Below are 19,311 nucleotides of genomic sequence, written 5' to 3'. Positions count from 1 at the left end.
AGGAAGGAAGCACTTACCAGCACTTCCTTGCTGGGTGGAAGGGGAAAAGAGGACAATGGAGGGGGTCAAGGATAAACAAGTAGTGTTATTTGGGTGATTTGGGAAGTAAAAGGCAGAGAGCTGCAGCAAGCATTCTAGCCTTTGGTATCTGAGATCATTACTGCATTGCTGGGAAATAAAATCTTTTAGAAGAGTTTCTGCAATAAAGCAAAAAGCTCAGAGCAACAGACAGGAGAAACATGTTATTAGTTTTAAAGGGAGTGAGATAATCTTGTCTACAAATGCCTCCAGTAGACACAAACAGTTCTAATGGGCTGTATCCAACTCTCTTCGTATTATTTTTGTGACTGAATTATGGAACAAGAACCCAATCCACACAATATAGAACGATTGGCTCATGGTACAATATAGATCAGTGGTCTCCAAAGTGGGGTGCACGCAAGGGGATCTTTCAGGGTGCGCGGCAGGAGGAGCGCCACCGGAGCAGCGCCACTTTTTTTCCCCCCCTTCGGCAGTTCGGACGGGAGTCTGAGCGGCTTTTTTTTTTGCTTCGAGAGTTTGGCCGGGAGCAGGGGGTGCGTGCTCAAAAATTTTTTACTAATGGGGTGCGCGATCAAAAAAGTTTGGAGACCATGGATATAGATTACGCTGTACTCTATATGCATACTGAACACAAATGTGCATTATAGTTACTCTATGTGCTTGCATCCATAAACTGCAATGCTGTAGTGTACATTAAATGGGTCAAATCAACTTTGACAGGCAGGCACAAGTATTAAATGGCTTTCAGAAAAATTTGTTATGCCATCAAAACTTAAGATGCCGATGAAATGAATTTTAAGAGTAAATCCTGGCAATTAACCACCGATTATTCACATTGTTTATGCAACTTTATAAACATTCTTATTATAATCGCAACTTCATCCATTTTGAAAGGTCTGATCATGTTGACTTTAGGGTGACCAGACGTCCCGATAAAATCGGGACTGTCCCGATTTTGAGCTGTTTGTCCTGCGTCCTGACCGATCTCTGGTCGGGACGCAATTTTTGTCCCAATATTTTGTGCCGGCTTTTTTTTTTTTTTTTCTCTCGGCCGGCCGGCAGCACTCGGCTTTTTTCTTTTTTCTTTTGCTCTCAGCCGGCCGGCAACACTCGGCTTCCCCCCTCCCGCTCCCGGTGTCCCGATATTTTCTTCATCTCATCTGATCACCCTAGTTGACTTCTAAGAATGTGAAAGCAAAAGAATAACTTTCGGGTAACTTTGCTATGCATTGTTCTGAAAGGGACACTATTCCTCTGCACAACTGCATCAGCTGATGTTTGTGCTACGGGAAGTACAGACTGATCAGAAACATGGGAATCATTAGTAAATGTGCTTACAAAAGTCTTTTTGCAAAGCGGCTACTTCTGACCCATTTTCCAGAGTTCATTCCAGTCTGCTGCTTTTGGATATAATTTGTTTTTTAAAAGGATGTTTGTTCTGCACTATGATGCCTCAAAAGTTCAATGGCTTAATTTCCCCTTTTCAGTCAATAAAACCTCCGCAAGGAGGTAGGGTGGTCTTGTGCTTAAGGCACTAGACACAAACTTAGGAGACAGATTCAATGCCCAGCTCTGACACACACTTCCTGCGTGACCTCAGGCAAATCACTTAATCTCTCTGTGCTTCAACTCCTCATCTGTAAAACACTTCCCTACCTCCCCGAGAGTTTGTGAGGATAAATTCATTAATGCTTATGAGAAGCTCAAATACTACATGGGGGCCCTATACCATAATCTTCTTAGACAGATAGATAGAGAATAGCAGTATCAGTGAAAACATGCCACACAATCCCACAAGAGGACATTGCTAGACAGCTGGGGAAAGTGAATGTTAGTGTTAAACAAGTGCCTACATTTCCAACACATCATGGGGCCTAATCCTAAGAAGCCTAAGTTTGGAATTTTGTTCTAAAAGGCTTTCATGACCTTACCATCTGCCCTGGCACCCATAACTCAGTCCCTTGGGGAGCAAGTATTAAAGTTTATGGGCATAAACCTGTAAATGCCAAAAGACAAATGCCACATTGCATAGAGTGAGCAACGTGACACTGAGTCTGGACTGTCTTCTGCATTTTAAACTAGGCTGAACAAAGCATTAAAAAGGCCTGTGAGGTAAAAAAATCCTGCAAGGGCTGGAGGATGGGCTCAATCTGAGCAACTCTGGCAGGTAACATGATGCTGGTTCTTCCCTCCCTGTTTCTAGATGCTTCTACAAATATCTAAACTCTTCCAGGCAAAAAGCCCGGGGAAGGGGCACAAGCAAAGCAGCAATGCAAGGTGGGCTTTTCTACCTGCTATTGTTTTGCACCAGCCACAGACTGATTGGCATGAACAGGGATGTCGGTTATGTGCGAAAGAAGACGTCATTGGACATACATTTGCATGGTTCCAGTGACATAAACACCTGCATTTGGGGCGTATAACGGCTGCAGCTACTTTTCCAGCCAAAAGGCTAGAAAAGCAGCCACAAATGCAGCCTCCCAACTTACCTGTGAGTTGGGGTGTTGGGTTGTACCTTTTCTGCACAGTTTCCCACACACATCCAATTACTATGAATTTGTAAAGGGGAGGAGTGAATCAGCTCCCTAGCCAACTCTTCCTTTCAACATCTCATCAATACAAAACATATTTTAACATATTAACCCAAACTTAAAAAACCCCAAAAGTGAATCCTATGTCAGAACACCTGCATGGGATGGTTTTCTTGGTGGTAGACACAGAATTTTTTTTTTTTTTAATCGTTAGGCTACTAACATTTGTAAGCAACCAGTCAAAAACCCTGTTTGTGTTAATGATGAGGTATAATATGATATAAATGTTATATTCAGTTTTAAGTTTCCTATTTAAAGGTGATTGTACAGAAAACTGATGTAAATGAACATGGATTGACTTTATATCAGACTCCACTAGAGAGCAAACTATTTAATCAGAATACAGTTAACGTTGGATCTTACTTAAGTGAGAAAAACGGAGAGTTTCACCACTTGAGGAAACATTACAAAGTACTCACCATCATCTGCTGAATGTGAAAAGTTTCAGCCCCACTGGCAGAGAGGCGGTTAGGAAACAAAATGTCAACAAAAGGTTCGGGGAGTGTGCTTGGTCCAGTGTTGTAAACCTTGAAGTGTGAAAATACGTATAAATACAAGTACATATATAAAAGATCATGAATATGAAATTATTGCAGAACTGTAATTCTCTTCATTGACATTACACAGTTACTCAGAGTGAACATGGATTACAGATATATTTCCAAATTTCACTCATGTCCCTAATTTTTTCAGTCTCCACTAAGAACTGTTATATAAAAGCATTGGATACAGCAGCAGGGGTTAGTTTAATTTTTGCGTTTTTGACATTTAGTATTTTCACCCACAGTGTGCACTATACAGTGAACAGCATTGACATACAATGGCAAGTAATTAAAAAGCCAGTTACCAACATAAATTACATGTGGCTTTTGTCCATTCTGTGGACACACGGTCAATGACTACATTTTGAATGCTTCAATAATGCTGTCCAGAAAAATGAAAAGAGCATTGCTTTTCCTACCAATGTTGTTCTTTTCCATTATGGTAACCATTGCATTATATTTTGTGTGTGTTTTTCTTAAAGAGCACAAACCAAAATGGAATGATGAACATGACTACTGGAATTCTGGGTTTATTGACTGTGTTGATAGGAAATGCACTTGAGCAACCTTAATTCAGTTCAAGATTTGGGGGGTTTCAACAGAACAAGATTTTTCATGGAAACACGTTGACTTTTCATTGTAAAACCAGAGTTTCCAGCCCCAAACTGAAAAGTTTCAGGCGTAAAATGCAAAACTTTTTTCCTCCCCAAAAAAACTCAAAGATATCCATGAAAAATTTCAGTTTTTAAAATATTTTGTTTACATTTTTCATAGGGAGGGAAAAAACATTTTCTGACCATTGCTAATACATACACATATATAAATGTTTATATAATCAAAATATTAAACAATCCAATTAAAAACATTCAGCTATGTTGAGATTTCTTTGTCTAAATATATAGTGATCCACACCAGCATTGTTGTGAGTCAAAGGGACTATAAATATTAAAATATCAAGTCTTCTTTCTTGAGGCATTGTATATAGTTTGAGGAATGCATGAATGATAAAGGGGACTGGTGCAGAATGCCAAGTCTTTACAAAAGCCCTGAGGCACAAGAAAGGAGAGGAGGCTCCAACTACAATGGAGCAGAACAAATACTGCATGAAATGTGAGCCTAATGTAACAAATTAGAAATTTAAAAAATGGATAATCCCAACATGATAAGGAAAAACAGTTCATGAATAAGAGGTATTTGGATTACACAACACATTATTCACAACAAAACATTTGACTCAATGCAGAGTTTCACATACAAAAATCGCCCCAAACCCTATGTATTTTTAGCAATTCATCTTTTTTCTGTTGACAAAATGTTACTTTTCTCCATCTGGAGAAGTTTAATAAATAGCGGGAAAATCATTAAAAACAATTAAACAAATTGTGATACAAACCATGCTTTACCCATTATGAAACCCTACCCTACCCTCTGTGTGTGTGTGTGTGTGTGTGTGTGAGAGAGAGAGAGAGAGAGAGAGTGTCCGAGGTTTACCACTTTACTGGAGGGCAGATCTGTGACTTGTTATAGTATCATTTTCAATTTCTATATGAAAACTCTCTTACATTGCAACTTGTGTTTGCGTGAGAGAGATCAGAAGGGAGGGAGGGATATATTATCAATGTATAAATTCTATCCCTATACTTTATATAATTTTCTTTTATTGAAAGTAATCATCTAGTCAAAACAGTACATCTGGTCTTTATCTGTTTTCGAACCAATAAATGACTATGGAAAAACTGCAAATCCTCAAGAATAAATTCAGAGTCACAGGAACTAGAAGTCTGGTTCACAAGAGCTTTAACATCCTGAAATCCCAGTTTGAACACCCGGCTTTTACTCCTTTTTAATAAATAGCTACGGGCAGTGCATGACAGGAGGGGCTTAACTGCTCTGGACTATAGCCTGCCCCTAGATGGAGACATGTGTTACCCATTATGAGTTAAGTGGCATCATGCCTAGGAGAACAGGGGAAAGAAGGGAAAATGAAAAGCTATTGTTTACAATATTCTATAAATGATCCCCCACCCTCTCACGTCTGTATGATTTGTCATCCCCTACTCCCATCTAGTGGTCAAAAAGGATTTGTAAAGATAACTATGAAACACAGTGACGGTAGTGAGATGAGTGCCTTTTGGTCCCATCAAAAGATCTTGTTTTAACATGCATCCCACATGTTACACTGCACCAGGAAGCTATGGCTATGTCTACACTACTCGCCTGAATCGGCGGGTAGAAATCGATCTCTCGGGGATCGAATTATCGCGTCTCGTCGGGACGCAACATTCGATCCCCGAATCGACGCTTGTACTCCACCATCGGAGGTAGGAGTAAGCGCCGTCGACGGGGGAGCCGTGGAGGTCGATTTGCTGCCGTCCTCACAGCGGGGTAAGTCGGCTCCGATACGTCAAGATATGCGTATCTTAAATCGACCCCCCCCCCCCCCCCGAGGCCGTAGCCTATGTCATCCACATGAAAAGGATGATCCCATAGACCTGCACACGTAATTTTGAGATCCTGTGTGACGTATTTAAAACTAACCCTTCTCACCTCTACCCTTTGTTGTTAAACTCCCACGTTAGGGTGACCAGATAGCAAAGGTGAAAAATCGGGACGGGGTGGGGCGTAATAGGCACCTATATAAGACAAAGCCCCAAATATCGGGACTGTGCCTATAAAATCGGGACATCTGGTCACATATCCCACACAGACACAAACAAGCTGCACAGTTCTGGCCCATTCTTTGCACTATTCTGTAGTAGGGAGCACTGTGTACGCTGTAGTGTTGACATTTACATGCAGCAAGCCTTGATTCTTTTGAGAGGGCAGTTGCTCGGTCTCATGAATGAACGCTGCCTATCCTTCTGTTTAACCGTAATGCCGCTGAAAATAATGTCTCTTCCCTTTGGAAACTTGGGACTGAATCTGAGATGTGACACTTGAATGAACAGAGCTGTTCACTCTGCATGTGATGAAAGGGAAAAAAGACCAGACCAAACAATGGCAGCTCCCTGCCCATGAAACTGTGATGCCCTATTTCTAAATCGTTTAATAATATATTAAGATAAGGAAAAACACCATCCCTGGAGACTATTTTAGTCCACTGTGAATACAGCAGCCTAAAATGTATGTATGACACACTGTTCTGAGATAAGGAAATGTGCACCAATCTCCCCACAAAAAAATGTGCTGTCAAGAGAAGAAGCTGTAAAGGTGGATCAACTTTACCTGAAGAGTGAAGTTGAGGGGCTGAAAAAGACATTCATAATTCTCCAGCTGAACAAAACTGGATCTTTCCACAGACCCTCCATACAAAAAGGAAGTCGGGGAGACAGTTCTGAAAGGTTAAGACATGAATTCAGTCATTGCCATCTGTCTTCAATGTGAGATACATTTGTGGATTGAAAGTGTAGTGCAGAGTTCATTCAGCTGGGTACAGAGATTTAGGAGAGGTGACTCAAGGGAGCCCTTTCCTTCCCATCCTATTGTCTATACTTTGTTTTATTCTCAGCAGTAGGTCAGACAAATACAACCTTAATGGATCCTGAACTGGGTCTTTTTTCTGCTATTCCCAGTCATAATGTGAGATGTTTTTAACATCATATCTAAAATCTGTCCCTTCTTCCCCATGCCTACGACAAAACTTCTTGTCCATGCCCTGGTCCTCTCATGTTGGGAACTGAAATCTTTCTTTCCAGACTCTCAGAGCTCTAAGCATGCAACTTGCTCTTGAAAAATGTTCCATTGGAAAGACTTCCACTGACTTCTGTGAGAGTTGAATCTACTCTAAATGCACATGCCCCATTCTGTGTTCATTTTTGGTAACCATTTATATAATCAAGTTTTACAGGTAACAATGTTTGCAGAAAGCTAACTTCAAAGCCACCTGAGTTTCTGTGGAAATCAAAATCTGTTCACACAAGTTTTCATATCAGAAATGCTCATCCACTGAGGAAAGTAAAACTAATACCAACTGACTTATCTGACCAATCACAACTCACCCACATAGCTGGAATGTCAAATACTTTTTGCATTTGGCCCACAAAGATTTAAAAAAAAAAATACAATAGGCCTGATCTTCCGCTGGCGTAAAGCAGCATAACTCCATGGACTACAGTAGAGCTATACTGCTCTACAACACTTGAGAGGATCTGTCCTAATCAGCATAATTTTGGAGAGAAAAAGTTAATTCACAGAAGAAATTAAAGGAATTGTTCCTGCATAGTTGGCAACAGAAAGACTCCAGTTTTATGCCAGTGTACCTCCACTGAGGACCTAAAACTGTCTGATCAATTACTGGTTATGAATTACTCAGTCAGCTCTATTTATCAACATTTAATACAACTAGTATTTATTGTTAAAATGGCAACAAAAGACTTAGGTAAAAATGTCACTTGCTATTGTCCCAGTCCTGCAGAACTTTCTAATTCTTTGCTGAAAACAAGGCAAGTTTTCCTTGACTAGGTTTGCAGGGGGTGGGTCATTGATAACGTTAAATTAATCTGAGAAAGCTGTTTTAATAACAGTAATAATTTTCACTTACATATGGATTTCTGTCTATGGTTTCCACAGCACTTTATGAACATTAATTAATTACACTTTTCAACAACTATGGGGTTGTAATCTCCATTTTGCAGACCATGAGACTGAGGCACAGGAAAGATGTAGTGACTTGCCCATGGTCACACAGCAAGTCAGTGGCAGAGCTAGGAATAGAAGCCAGGACTCCTGAATGTCAGTCTCTCATCACTCATCACAGTGTAAAACACAACACTGTTTTACCAGCAGGACTACGAGGCACAGCACAAAACTCACAACCCCGGGGGGAGATGGGGCTAATCCTCCCAAAATGCCCTCCTAATCCTGGGATGTTCCAGGGGCAAAAAAGGCTCCCGGTGTAATTTAAGACAGCCCTGGAAACCTAAGTTACAGCAGCCTCCTCAGGTTACCATATAGGTGGCAGTGGTACTCAGAATTTCCAAAGAGCTGCATCTGACATGCCCCTCCTGCCCCAGCATGCCTCCTATGCTGGGGCTCATGAGAGGGTCTTCAGAAGGCAGCCTTACTGCTGTCTTCTACAGTGCCCGTGCAAGGAGAGTCCTCTACCAGCTGGATATTGAGCTTTTAGGGCCTATTTATGCCACTCCATCCCTTTACATAGCTTAGGAGCAGGGCTAAGGATTTCTATCGTGGACTCAGATCCTTAATAATAAATGAAAATATTCTTTTAAAATATGGTGTCCAAAATAGAGCATCACTAATGTTATCATGCCTCAGAACTTTATCTCCTCTGATGAAACCATCAGTAAACTCAGTCCTGGTAACCAGATAAGGTGTTGTCATGCTCTGGAGTTAGCTACACCTAATGTATTTGAATGAAGAAAGTAATCCATAAAATCAGTTAGGCGGGGTTTTCAAGACTTGTCTTTTAAATGAGATATTATGAAGAGAAGGAAAGAAGCCCAAGTTGCATCAAACTTTTTGGAATTTTTAGGATCTTCGTTCACTAACAGGGAGAATACAACAGTCCTAGAATAATAGATGAAACTTTTCTGTGCTTGAGAATCATCAGTTTCATCAAGGAGCAAGGGATTGACTGGATTAAAGTTTAAATGTAGACTGATTTCCATGCAGACATATTTGACTCCATTATTTAAATACAAGGGTTTTTTTCAGTACTGCTAAGTATTGTATTTTCAGTATCTGGAAATGTTTGTACTTGTTAGTCATGGGCAAACCTTAACAAGTTCAGAGGATCAGGTCAAATAAACACACATCCGAACTACTGGGGTCTGCAAAACCTGGGCCAGAAACGTGAGAACAGGCTCTCTCTTAAAATTTCCAGCATGTCGTGCTTCCCACAGGGACAGAAATACTATGAGGACAGTCTTTCTTGTAGTATTTTGGCACAAAATCCGGTTTGGAGCCTGTAAGTGCAGACATGTTAAAAAATTAAAATGAATGAAAAAGGTTAGCCAGACTTTTTCACGCCTCAAAAGAGGTTGAGATTTACGTTGAGGTTTGATGGCATTCTTCTTTTGTCTGAGTAGGCTCACCCACATCTTCCACATGCATGACAACTCTGTGCGCTAATGGGAGTTATGTGACTTTATTCCTGTGTAGTGTGACAGGAATACAGGCCTAAATGGTCAAACTGAGACTTGGCCATGAATCTAAAGGTTTACCCACATCCTCTGCTAACTCACACATTGAATTCAAATAAGCACAGGTATCTATTTTCTCAACTTTAACAGTGGCTAAGTATGTCTTGGTCCTTTACTAATGGTATAGTAGTGCCGTGGCCCTTAGCTCAGGCAGTAGATGCTCATGCTGCATGGATTCAGTCACCACAAAGGATCCATTCAGGAGGTTGTTACAAGTGGTGGCTAGTACAGGGAAGTTCTGCAGACCTCTGATGCTCAGGGTGTGCTTCCTCAAGTGGGCAGTACATGTAAACCACATTAGCCCAGCATACGTCATTATTCCTCTTCGGTGTCTGGATCACCTAATTCTGAGTCAGTTACTGCCTCGGTCGCCTGCTGGGATTGAACCTGGAATCTCTGGATCTAAAAGGTTCAGCCTCAAATGGCAGAGCTAACGCTCCAGGTCCATTAGTTTATAGACAATAGCTCTTTATGAGGTCCAGCCAGTAGAGAGGGACATAAGAACATAAGAACGGCCATACTGGGTCAGACCAAAGGTCCATCTAGCCCAGTAGCCTGTCTTCCAAAGTGGCCAATGCCAGGTGCCCCCGAGGGAACGAACAGAACAGGAAATCATCAAGTGATCCATCCCCTGTCCCCCACTCTCAGCTTCTGGCAAACAGGCTAGGGACACCATTCCTGCCCATCCCGGCTAATAGCCATTGATGGATCTATCCTCCATGAATTTATCTATAGAGACACAGTTGTCCAGTATATTACAAGTATTTCAGCCTTGATAGTGATGTGGAGCTCTCTATTTTAATTCGAACTCCTTTCATACCAGGGAGAATGGGGGTTAAAATATAAACACAAGTTAGTTCTGACTATGAAATTAAACAGAAAGGCAAATAGTTAGATCTCACTATTATTCCAAGAATTCCAGAATATCTGACCCTAACCTTTGGCCTGGCAATTCTCAGTCATATCTTTAGACACATCCTCTGGAATGAGATTTGATTAATTTAGTCTTCCCCCCTCCCCCCCCCTTTTTTTTTTAAAGGTCCATCACATTCACAGAATTACAGCAACTTAAATCAATGACTAACATATCTAATGTTACTGGCTGGGGGAGGATGGGGTGCAATAAATACATCCCAGATAATGAATGACGATGTCCTGTTTTCAAAGTCTGGGAAACAAGTCTAGAAGAAAGCAGCTTTCTGGCCACATGTAAACAAAGAGAAGAATGTAATTTTCCGTTGGATGAAATTCACATGTTCTTGTTAGGATTTTATTTGTATTTTTTGTCATTTGATAATTGGTCACTTACCCAGTGATAGATGAGTCCACTTCATGCATCAAGGGCACAGACAGGGTGAGAGTGTTGTCATGTAGCGATTCAGCGTGCTCTAGGTTTCCACTGTGTCAGAAAGGAAAAATAAGCATGCTGTAAACCTACAGGCTTTGCACTGAATTACACGGGTGCAGTCAGCAGCTACTATCTCATATTGGCCTTTTACTCTGAACCCCTGTGTTTGAGTGATGGCTCATTACAGAGACTTTTAAAGATCAAGGGTTACATTTGTAAATTGTGCCCTGGAGGGGACCTACACACAAAGCTTGTCTTCTGCGAACTGCCTTTGTGCATGTACTGTATGGGTAAGTCTACACAGCAGCTGGGAGCATGCTTCCCAGTGCAGGTATACAGACTTGTGCTAGCTCTACATGCTAAAATAGCAGTGTAGCCGGTGTAGCACAGGTAGGGTGACCAGATGTCCCGATTTTATAGGGACAGTCCCAATTTTTGGGTCTTTTTTTTATATAGGCTCCTGTTACCCCCCACCCCCTGTCCCGATTTTTCAAATTTGCTGTCTGGTCACCCTAAGCACAGGTGCCATCTTGGGCTAGCCACCAGAAGAGGGTCCAGCAGGGCTTGTACTCGGGCAGCTGCCCGGCTATCCCGGCTACACTATTTTTAGTGCACTAGCATGAGTGCACTGGGAAGCACGTCCCCAGCAGCAGTGCAGACATACACTATAAGAGATACGCTGAAAATGTACCCATAAGATGAGAATCCATCTAAATTCACTTGACATGGAAAACTACTGTAGTAAAATAATGGCAAGTCTCCATCTTACATCCCAGACATAATCAAAATAATTTACAGTCAATAATTTAAAATCACTCGTTATCTGCCAGATTGTACCTCTCTTTTGCAGGAGATCTTAGAACAGTGTTGTGGTCCTACTGTTCTCAAATCAGTAAACGAGGCTGTAGCTAAGCAGCTCAAAATAGAATTACCAGGAACTAGGTGCCTAAAAACCATGCACACTGACTGAGGCGTGTACTCTACAACAGCCCATATCACAGTTAGTCACTTTTCAAAATGAAAGAGAGATAGGTTTTTATTAGGTGCTATTCCATGGCCTGGCAAAAGTCCAAAATATGGAGCAAAAAAAGATGAGTATTCACCTCTCATTCACTTACACAACCATGTCCATTTATTTCAATGGGATATATAGAGATGGATTGTTTTTGGAAATCTTTCTGATCTCCCAAATTTAGAGGTGTTGGATAATAAAACCCTCGAGTAGAAATGTGACACCATGTTCAGTTTTTGCCAAACATTTCAAAGCTAGTTCAGTAGATAGCCCTACTTCAGCTTACCTCTTCTTGACATAAGAAAATGACAGTCAAGAAGCTTCAGTCACAGGTTTTATCAATAAGAAATGTATCGCCAACTATATTTCCTTGGGCTGTGAACTTATCAGCTCTCATAAGCTAAATGGAGTTGAGCAAAGCTGTGGATCTAAAAATCTTTGATTTCTGAGAAAGTTTGAATCTGAATCCAAATTTTGTGGCTATATCATTAACCCCAAGATGGGCCAAACCAAAGCTGAGACTCTAAATGCCCCCAAAACCCTTTCCTCTCACACAGGTTTGAAGACGACTCCAAATCAGTACCACTGACTTCATGTCATGCCGTGAGAAACATGTCATTTACTGACATTTCAAGTGGTGTGGATGAGCGTCTGAAAATGGACGAAGTTGCCACAAAGGGTACTTTTGGAACAGTCAGATCTAGATCCAAATTTTAAGAATCTGGCCTGTTTCCACAGTTTGCGAATAGCACTTTTCCCTCTAAGTAAGAAAAAAGCCAATGCTCCTGATAGCAGAGAACACTGTGCTGCTGTCTTTTGAATGATACAAACACTGAGGTCTTTCTGCTGACTTCAGGTCACTGAAGGTCCCATGGTACATTTCCCATGAGTAAGGGCCTCAAATGTGGCCAATTTCCAACATCAATCATTGCTTTCCTAAATTCCCCATTGCTTTAAACCAACACATAATTATTCATGTCCTATCCCCAGTGTGGAATGTTGCTCATGCCATCAAAAAATAGCTGTGACATTCCACTCAAGAGGTGGGTAAAATGATGGCTATATGTATACAGTTTATGATTCTGTAGTATGCTTTAAAGCTTGTAGGAGGTGCTGTATTAAATCAATACTAGTATATAAAATGACTCTCTCCACAAACGATGCCTGCATATTTAAAGTATTATATTATGCCTTTGTGGAGAATGCTGTATTCTGAGCAAACCCATGCAGGTCAAAATTGCAAAGATACTTAATCTGATGGTGAGCCTGAGTGCCACCAAAAGATGGAAAAATAATCCTGTTCAACCTTTTTAAAATATTATTTCAGATTTCAGCAATGTAACCTAAGGGACCAGTTTTGGCTTTCTGCTATGAAGGTACTAGATTCATTCACGAACCTTAACGTTTGACCAAACAAACCCCTCTGATTTTTGAGCAGTGTTATTAAGGCTATAACAGGCAGCCTTGGGACTCCCTGTATAAAGTGCTAAGCTGGCTTTGCAGGTGGCTACGTTTGTTCAATAGGACTGTGAAAAAACAGGCATACAGCACAGCCTTCTGTAATTGGCTCCTTTGATGTGACTGCCAATAAACAAAAGCATGCGGCAGAAGAGCATTCCAAATACCCCACCGCACCCATCAAACACTTTACAGTAGCCTTTCCTCTTGCACGGGTTTTAAGTCTCCAAAACTGTCATTTTGTAGCACGTCACAAATACCAAGGGAGGTGCAGTGCCTGCAAGTGGAACTAGTCATCTGTGAGCAAGTGGAATTCAAAGGGGTACATGTGTGTGTCTAGCCCTCTGAAAAAGGAAGAACATTTCTGTCAGCAAAGGGTACGACAGGAGACTAAGGCTAGCGACCCATGTTGCCTCCCCAAAAAGTGCATGTTTTTGTACAATAAATATTAGACTATCCAACTGTCAGGGCCGGCTCCAGGCACCAGCTGACCAAGCACGTGTTTGGGGCGGCACCTTGGGGCAGGGCGGCGCTTGATTTTTTTTATTTTTTTTTTATTTGGTGGCGCGGCGCTCGGAGCGGGGGCGGGGGCTTGGTGCTGGGGGGGTGGGGCTTCGGGCGGTGCAGTGCTCGGAGGGGGGGTGGGGCTTCGGGCGGTGCTCGGAGGGCGGTGCTTCAGGCGGCATGGTGCTCGGAGGGGGGGCAGGGGCTTCGGGTGGCATGGTGCTCGGGGGGGGGGCTTCGGGCGGGGTGGTGCTCGGGGGGGCGGGGCTTTGGGCGGCGTGGTGCTCGGGGGGGGGGGGGGTTGGGGGGGGGCGGGGGCTGGCGCGGTGCGGCGCTTGGAGGGGGCGGGGCTTCGGGTGGCATGGTGCTGGGGGGCGGGGATTTCGGTGGTGCTCGTGTTGGGGGGGGATACGGCAGGGCGGCTCTCTTCTTTTTTGTCTGGGGCGGCAAAAAAGTTAGAACTGGCCCTGCCAATTGTAACGCTGTTTCAGACTATGCTGCCCAACTTGCAGCTGCAATGAGCCCACTGGGGGCCCCCTACTACCAGGGACAGGTTTAACTGCTATAGAGATATGTACTTCCTACACTTTCAGCACTGTGGGAAGCAGGGCCACCCAGAGGATTCAGGGGGCCTGGGGCAAAGCAATTTCGGGGGCCCCTTCCATAAAAAAAAGTTGCAATACTATAGAATACTATATTCTTGTGGGGGTCCCTGTGGAGCCCGGGGCAAATTGCCCCACTTGCCCCCCCCTCTGGGCGGCTCTGGTGGGAAGTAAGGAAGAACTGTTCTGTGCTAAGATAGTGCTACAGTACTGGCTTGAGAACCCTGTGAATACAGGATGTCCCTCTTCATCTCAGCCTGACTAGGGCACATCTCAGGTTTCCCCTCTTATTTTCTTTACTCGTTGGCTTTTCTATAGCTCTCACTATTGTAGCATATAAGTGCCTAAAAAACACCCTCTGTGAGGCAGAGAAGTATTATTATCCTCTTTTTCTAGATGGGGACCTAGGACTTGCTGGTTAAGTTACTTAACTTCTCCATCACATATATAAAATGAGAGAAACAGGATATGAACCCAGACCTCCCAAGACTCAGTCCAAGTCCTTAGCCACAAGACTCCTTTCTGTCCTCCTTTATATAAAAAACCTCCTTCTAATTACCCTATTCTATATACTATCTACATGCACACACATCCAAGTTCTTGATGCACTATAGATTTCTCCCACCCCAGAGGGACTGACAACCCCTTACATCTACACCACAACCTATGCTTTGTAGCGAAGGAGGACAAGGGTTTCCTTGAGCCAGCCCTGCATATTCCCCCTTTCACAAACACAAAGTGAAAACTAACTTGAAGAACATGTTAGGCTCCTTATATGTTGTACAACAATGTGGAGTATTCAATGCATGATTTAATGGGAGGCTCTTCATAGGTTATGTTAGGTTCCTCGTAAAATAAGGGTAGGTACCACGGAAAATTTACTAAAGCATATTGATGGATCTGACCCCAAGGGAAAAAGTTATATGTATATTCCTCTTCATTATGCCTTATAAGTTCTGGAAAACACAGACTGAGTGAAATTAAAGCAGCCTCCATGGAACTAAGCTTATGCAACAACTATGACTTACACATAAGATCACTATAGGGTGGATGAACTGCTCTTCACGGATAATAAAATTTCTCTAATGTATTAGACACAAACAGTCTTGACCCTCTGATGGGGAGGGCTCTCTTACAGTATTTCATAGCAGCAGCACATGGTACAGGATCTTGTTCCACACACCTGTCATTTTGGGGGGATTACGCTTTACGAGAACAAAGTCACTGAGCAACTGCTAGTGTTCATCTCTCATCTCCAACAGTTCTGTGGGGGGGTTCATCATGAAAGTGGGGATGGGAGGATTAAGACTGATTATGTCCATCTTGACATGGAAGGATCCAAAATGGGCCTCTTCATGCATCTGCAGTCACACCCAACAGCACAGAAAGCGAAAGCCCCAGCTAATCACATTTCAACAGTGGCAGCATTAGGAGCACAGGGTAATAAAGCCGCACTATCATCAATTCCTATATGAATCCAGAGAGTTCCTGTGACCTAATCACAGTTATATTTTGTTTCTTTATGGCAGATCATCTTAGAAAGCAGACAGGGCATGTTATGGTTTTCACTGATTCTAAGATCAAATCCCTATGGACACATTTCTAAGAATTCTGTATTCAAAGTGATATTCAGCCTAACTCACTTCATAACAAGTTTCACAATGTTTTGTGGGCAGAACACTGCTCAGCTGTCTCATACATCCAGCCACACCACACAAAAGATCAGAAGGAGAAAAAAATGTGTGCTCAACTTTTCAACAGGTTAGAGAAGATCTAATGAATGCAGATTGCTTTTTGACATGGGTCCAATCACTTATTTCACTCAAGCACTGGAACAAATGCTCAGATGCAGCTGAGTTGCGCTAGGTGCAAGACTCAAAGGGATGAGTGGTGAAAGATGGATTCATGCCACATTATGATCTCCTGATCCTGGAGTCAGCTATGGGCTGGTCTGCCCTCCAATACAATTTAAAGCACACTAAGAGCAGCTCTAATTTGCACCCATCTGGCAGCAAGAGTGCAAAGACAATCCTAACACACCCCCTTGTATCAGGCTTAACCACTTACCCAGGATACTTGGTATGCTGGTTAAGCTGGCTTTGTGGTCCCTTTATGCCACCAGAATATATTAATTTGGTCCTAATAATTAAATTTCAGTTATTTATTATACATCATGCAACATGTGTATTTCATAGCATATATTTCACATGGCCAAGAGTCTGCACATTCCATCAAGAAATATGGCCAGATGAGGGACCCTTACCTTTGGGCCGTGACAAGGAATGTAAGAAACTCCTCTTCCCCAGACAAGTGGCTTGTATCAAAGATCACACTGAACTCATACTATGGAAAGAAAAAGTAGCATTTAGTGAGTGTTATAGATTGCGTTCCCTAATCTAGAATTTCATGTCCATCCCCCCCCTCCACTTGAGCTACATACTGTATCTATCCATGCAGAAATATTCTATTTTTATATATTTAATATTAGTTGCCATACTCATAGACTCATAGACTCATAGACTTTAAGGTCAGAAGGGACCATTATGGTCATCTAGTCTGACCTCCCGCATGATGCAGGCCACAAAAGCTGACCCACCCAATTTCCCTTATCTCAGCTGTTGAAGTCTCCAGATCGTGATTTAAAGACTTCAAGTCGCAGAGACTCCTCCAGCTTGCGACCCCTGCCCTATGCTGCGGAAGAAGGCAAAAAACCTCCAGGGCCTCTGCCAATCTACCCTGGAGGAAAATTCCTTCCCGACCCCAAATATGGCGATCAGTAGAACCCCGAGCATACAGGCAAGATTCTCCAGCCGGACCCACATTTTACCAGCGATGGCACGTTATTGCATACATTTGTCAGTGTATTAAGGAGGCCCTAACCTATTAGGGCATTAGCCAATAGTCATAGGGTCAGATGTTCCCCAGATGAGACAGCTTTCACCATTCTGTCCATTCCGTGAGCAATAAAACTGTAAGCTAAGTTTTGACTGCAATCTTTTTTTTGTTGGCGATGTCAGAGCAGAAAGAACACAACTGGATTTTCAGATCCCAGTTTGTCTTCTGACCCACCGGCTAATTGAGCAAAATTCTATTTAGCTGTCACTGAGAGACAATATGGAAATTCATGATCTCATTTTTGTAGGCACTGATCTAAACATAGCTGCACTTAAATGTACTTTTCATAGCATGAGACGACACAAAATAAAAACAAAGCCGTGCAATAAAAACAGACTGGGTGGAGAGCCCTCTTCTAACTTTCTGCTGAGGAAGCATTACACAATCATTTTCTGGCAGCTGCAAAGCACCAGTTAACTTCCATTAGTACTGCACGTATGTTACAATGGGCATAGCACTGCTGCTGACTTTGTTCAGTGGGAACAAAGAGCCCAACCTTACAGCAATTACGAAAGGCAGCCACAGCATCCCTATGGGAGAGCTGTGAAAACTCAGTCGTGTCCCAGAGCCATAATGCCTTTCCCCTGCAGGTCTACTCCTGCCTCTTCCCTTGGCACAGAGGGGTTCATGAGCTATCCTCCTTAAAGTGAAAGTCAGTCAGCACATTACCTTGGACTTCGATCTCATGAAAGGAAATCCCACGCTGCACTTGAGGAAGTCTGACTCCAGCAGCTCACAAGCAATGCCCAGCTCTTCCTGAAGGAAGGGGGGGAAAAAACATGTGGATGAAAGGGTGGTCGAGGAAAGAGGTGACAGATTACAAGGAACAATCCTGATGAAAAGAAACAATACACAGGGAATGTGGGACCTTTGCCACCCCTAGCTGCACAGTTCCCAGAAGGTTAACAGTCAAGTCAAAAGGAAATATACAGCACTGCACGTCATAATAGTGTCTGTGAACCTCAGATACTGTTAATAAGTGCAAGAAAAAATAACAATCTTACAATTCCTCGTGAAGAAAGACAAAGGGGAAACTCCATATTCCAGAGAAGGAAACATATTAGAGTCAGGGAACTATCAGCAGCCAAAAGTGTTCAGATCGTCCAGCCTTCAAACCTTGCCAAAGTCATGATCAGAAGCAAGCTCCCCACAGACCAACTCTAAGCGGGCACCAGACTCTGCCAGAACTCAAATGCAAAACCTGTAGACATACTGCCAATGCTATTCTGATCAACACTCCCTCTCCCCCCCACACACACACCATGTGCCTATCACACGTGCTCCTACACATGCCTATCACAACATGTGGTGTACTTTAACTAATGCATCAAATGCCCCAACAACAACTATGTGGGTAAAACCAGACATGCACTATGCTCGCAAATGAACTCACACAGAAAAGTGATAAAAGAAACACACCACATCACCTGTGGGAGAACGCTTTTCAAAAAGCGATCACTCTATATCTGACCTCTCAGACCTCATCCTCAAAGGAAACCGGCACAACTCCTTCAAAAGATGAGCCTGGGAACTTAAATCGATAACTCTGCTGGACGTTAAAAACTATGGCCTTAACAGAGTCACTAGTTTTATGGCTCAATAGTATTACAACAATTTATAAACACACCTTACTGCCTACTACCTTCCTTTGTCCTAGGACTGCAAAAATGTTAATTGCCCACTTTATTTTAAGTGCTCTCCTACAGCATATGTGAACCCTTTATGCTTAACAATCTGTCCCACCTGGCATTTAGCCGTCACACTCTGGTTATCTTCCCAAGACCTGAGGAAGAGCTCTGTGAAGCTCAAAAGATAGCCCCTTCCACCAAAAGAAGTCAGCCCAATAAAAGATATTCTCTTTAGTGATCAGACAGAACTACAGGAAAATTAGCACCTCCCAGCACCTCCCACCCGCCGGCAGACCCCACGGATCAGCCCCTACCCCCACCTCCCCCTGCCTCCTGCCCGCAGCAATCAGCTGGCTTGCGGCATTTTGGAGTCAGGAGGAAGGGGGGAGGAGCGAGGACTCGGCGCGCAGGCTCCCCCTCCCTCCCCTGCCTCCCGAATGCCGCAAGCCAGCTGATTGCCCTGGGCAGGAGGCAGGGGGGGAGGGAGGGGAAGCCTGCGCACCCAGTCCTCGCTCTTCCCCCCTCCCT

At 43.0% G+C, this 19,311-nt stretch overlaps 1 protein-coding gene across 1 annotated transcript in view; it reads right to left on the bottom strand.

Moving 5' to 3' along the window:
• Positions 1–19,311, bottom strand: part of LOC113409497 (integrin alpha-9-like) — a 296,697-nt gene that overhangs the window by 53,985 nt on the left and 223,401 nt on the right. Inside the window, exons 19-23 of the mRNA XM_026663483.1 lie at positions 17,825–17,911; positions 16,524–16,603; positions 10,646–10,735; positions 6,401–6,509; positions 3,053–3,160 (exon numbers count right to left, since the gene is read on the bottom strand). Coding sequence (XP_026519268.1) covers positions 3,053–3,160; positions 6,401–6,509; positions 10,646–10,735; positions 16,524–16,603; positions 17,825–17,911 — 474 coding nt within the window. The remainder of the gene's footprint in view (positions 1–3,052; positions 3,161–6,400; positions 6,510–10,645; positions 10,736–16,523; positions 16,604–17,824; positions 17,912–19,311) is intronic.

The sequence above is a fragment of the Terrapene carolina genome, unplaced genomic scaffold (assembly GCF_002925995.2).
Source record: "Terrapene carolina triunguis isolate 2854851 unplaced genomic scaffold, T_m_triunguis-2.0 Scaffold33715, whole genome shotgun sequence".
In the NCBI taxonomy this organism is placed as follows: Eukaryota; Metazoa; Chordata; order Testudines; family Emydidae; genus Terrapene; species Terrapene triunguis.
Note: the sequence above shows the minus strand (reverse complement) of the source record. Positions and strands in the feature narration are given on the sequence as shown.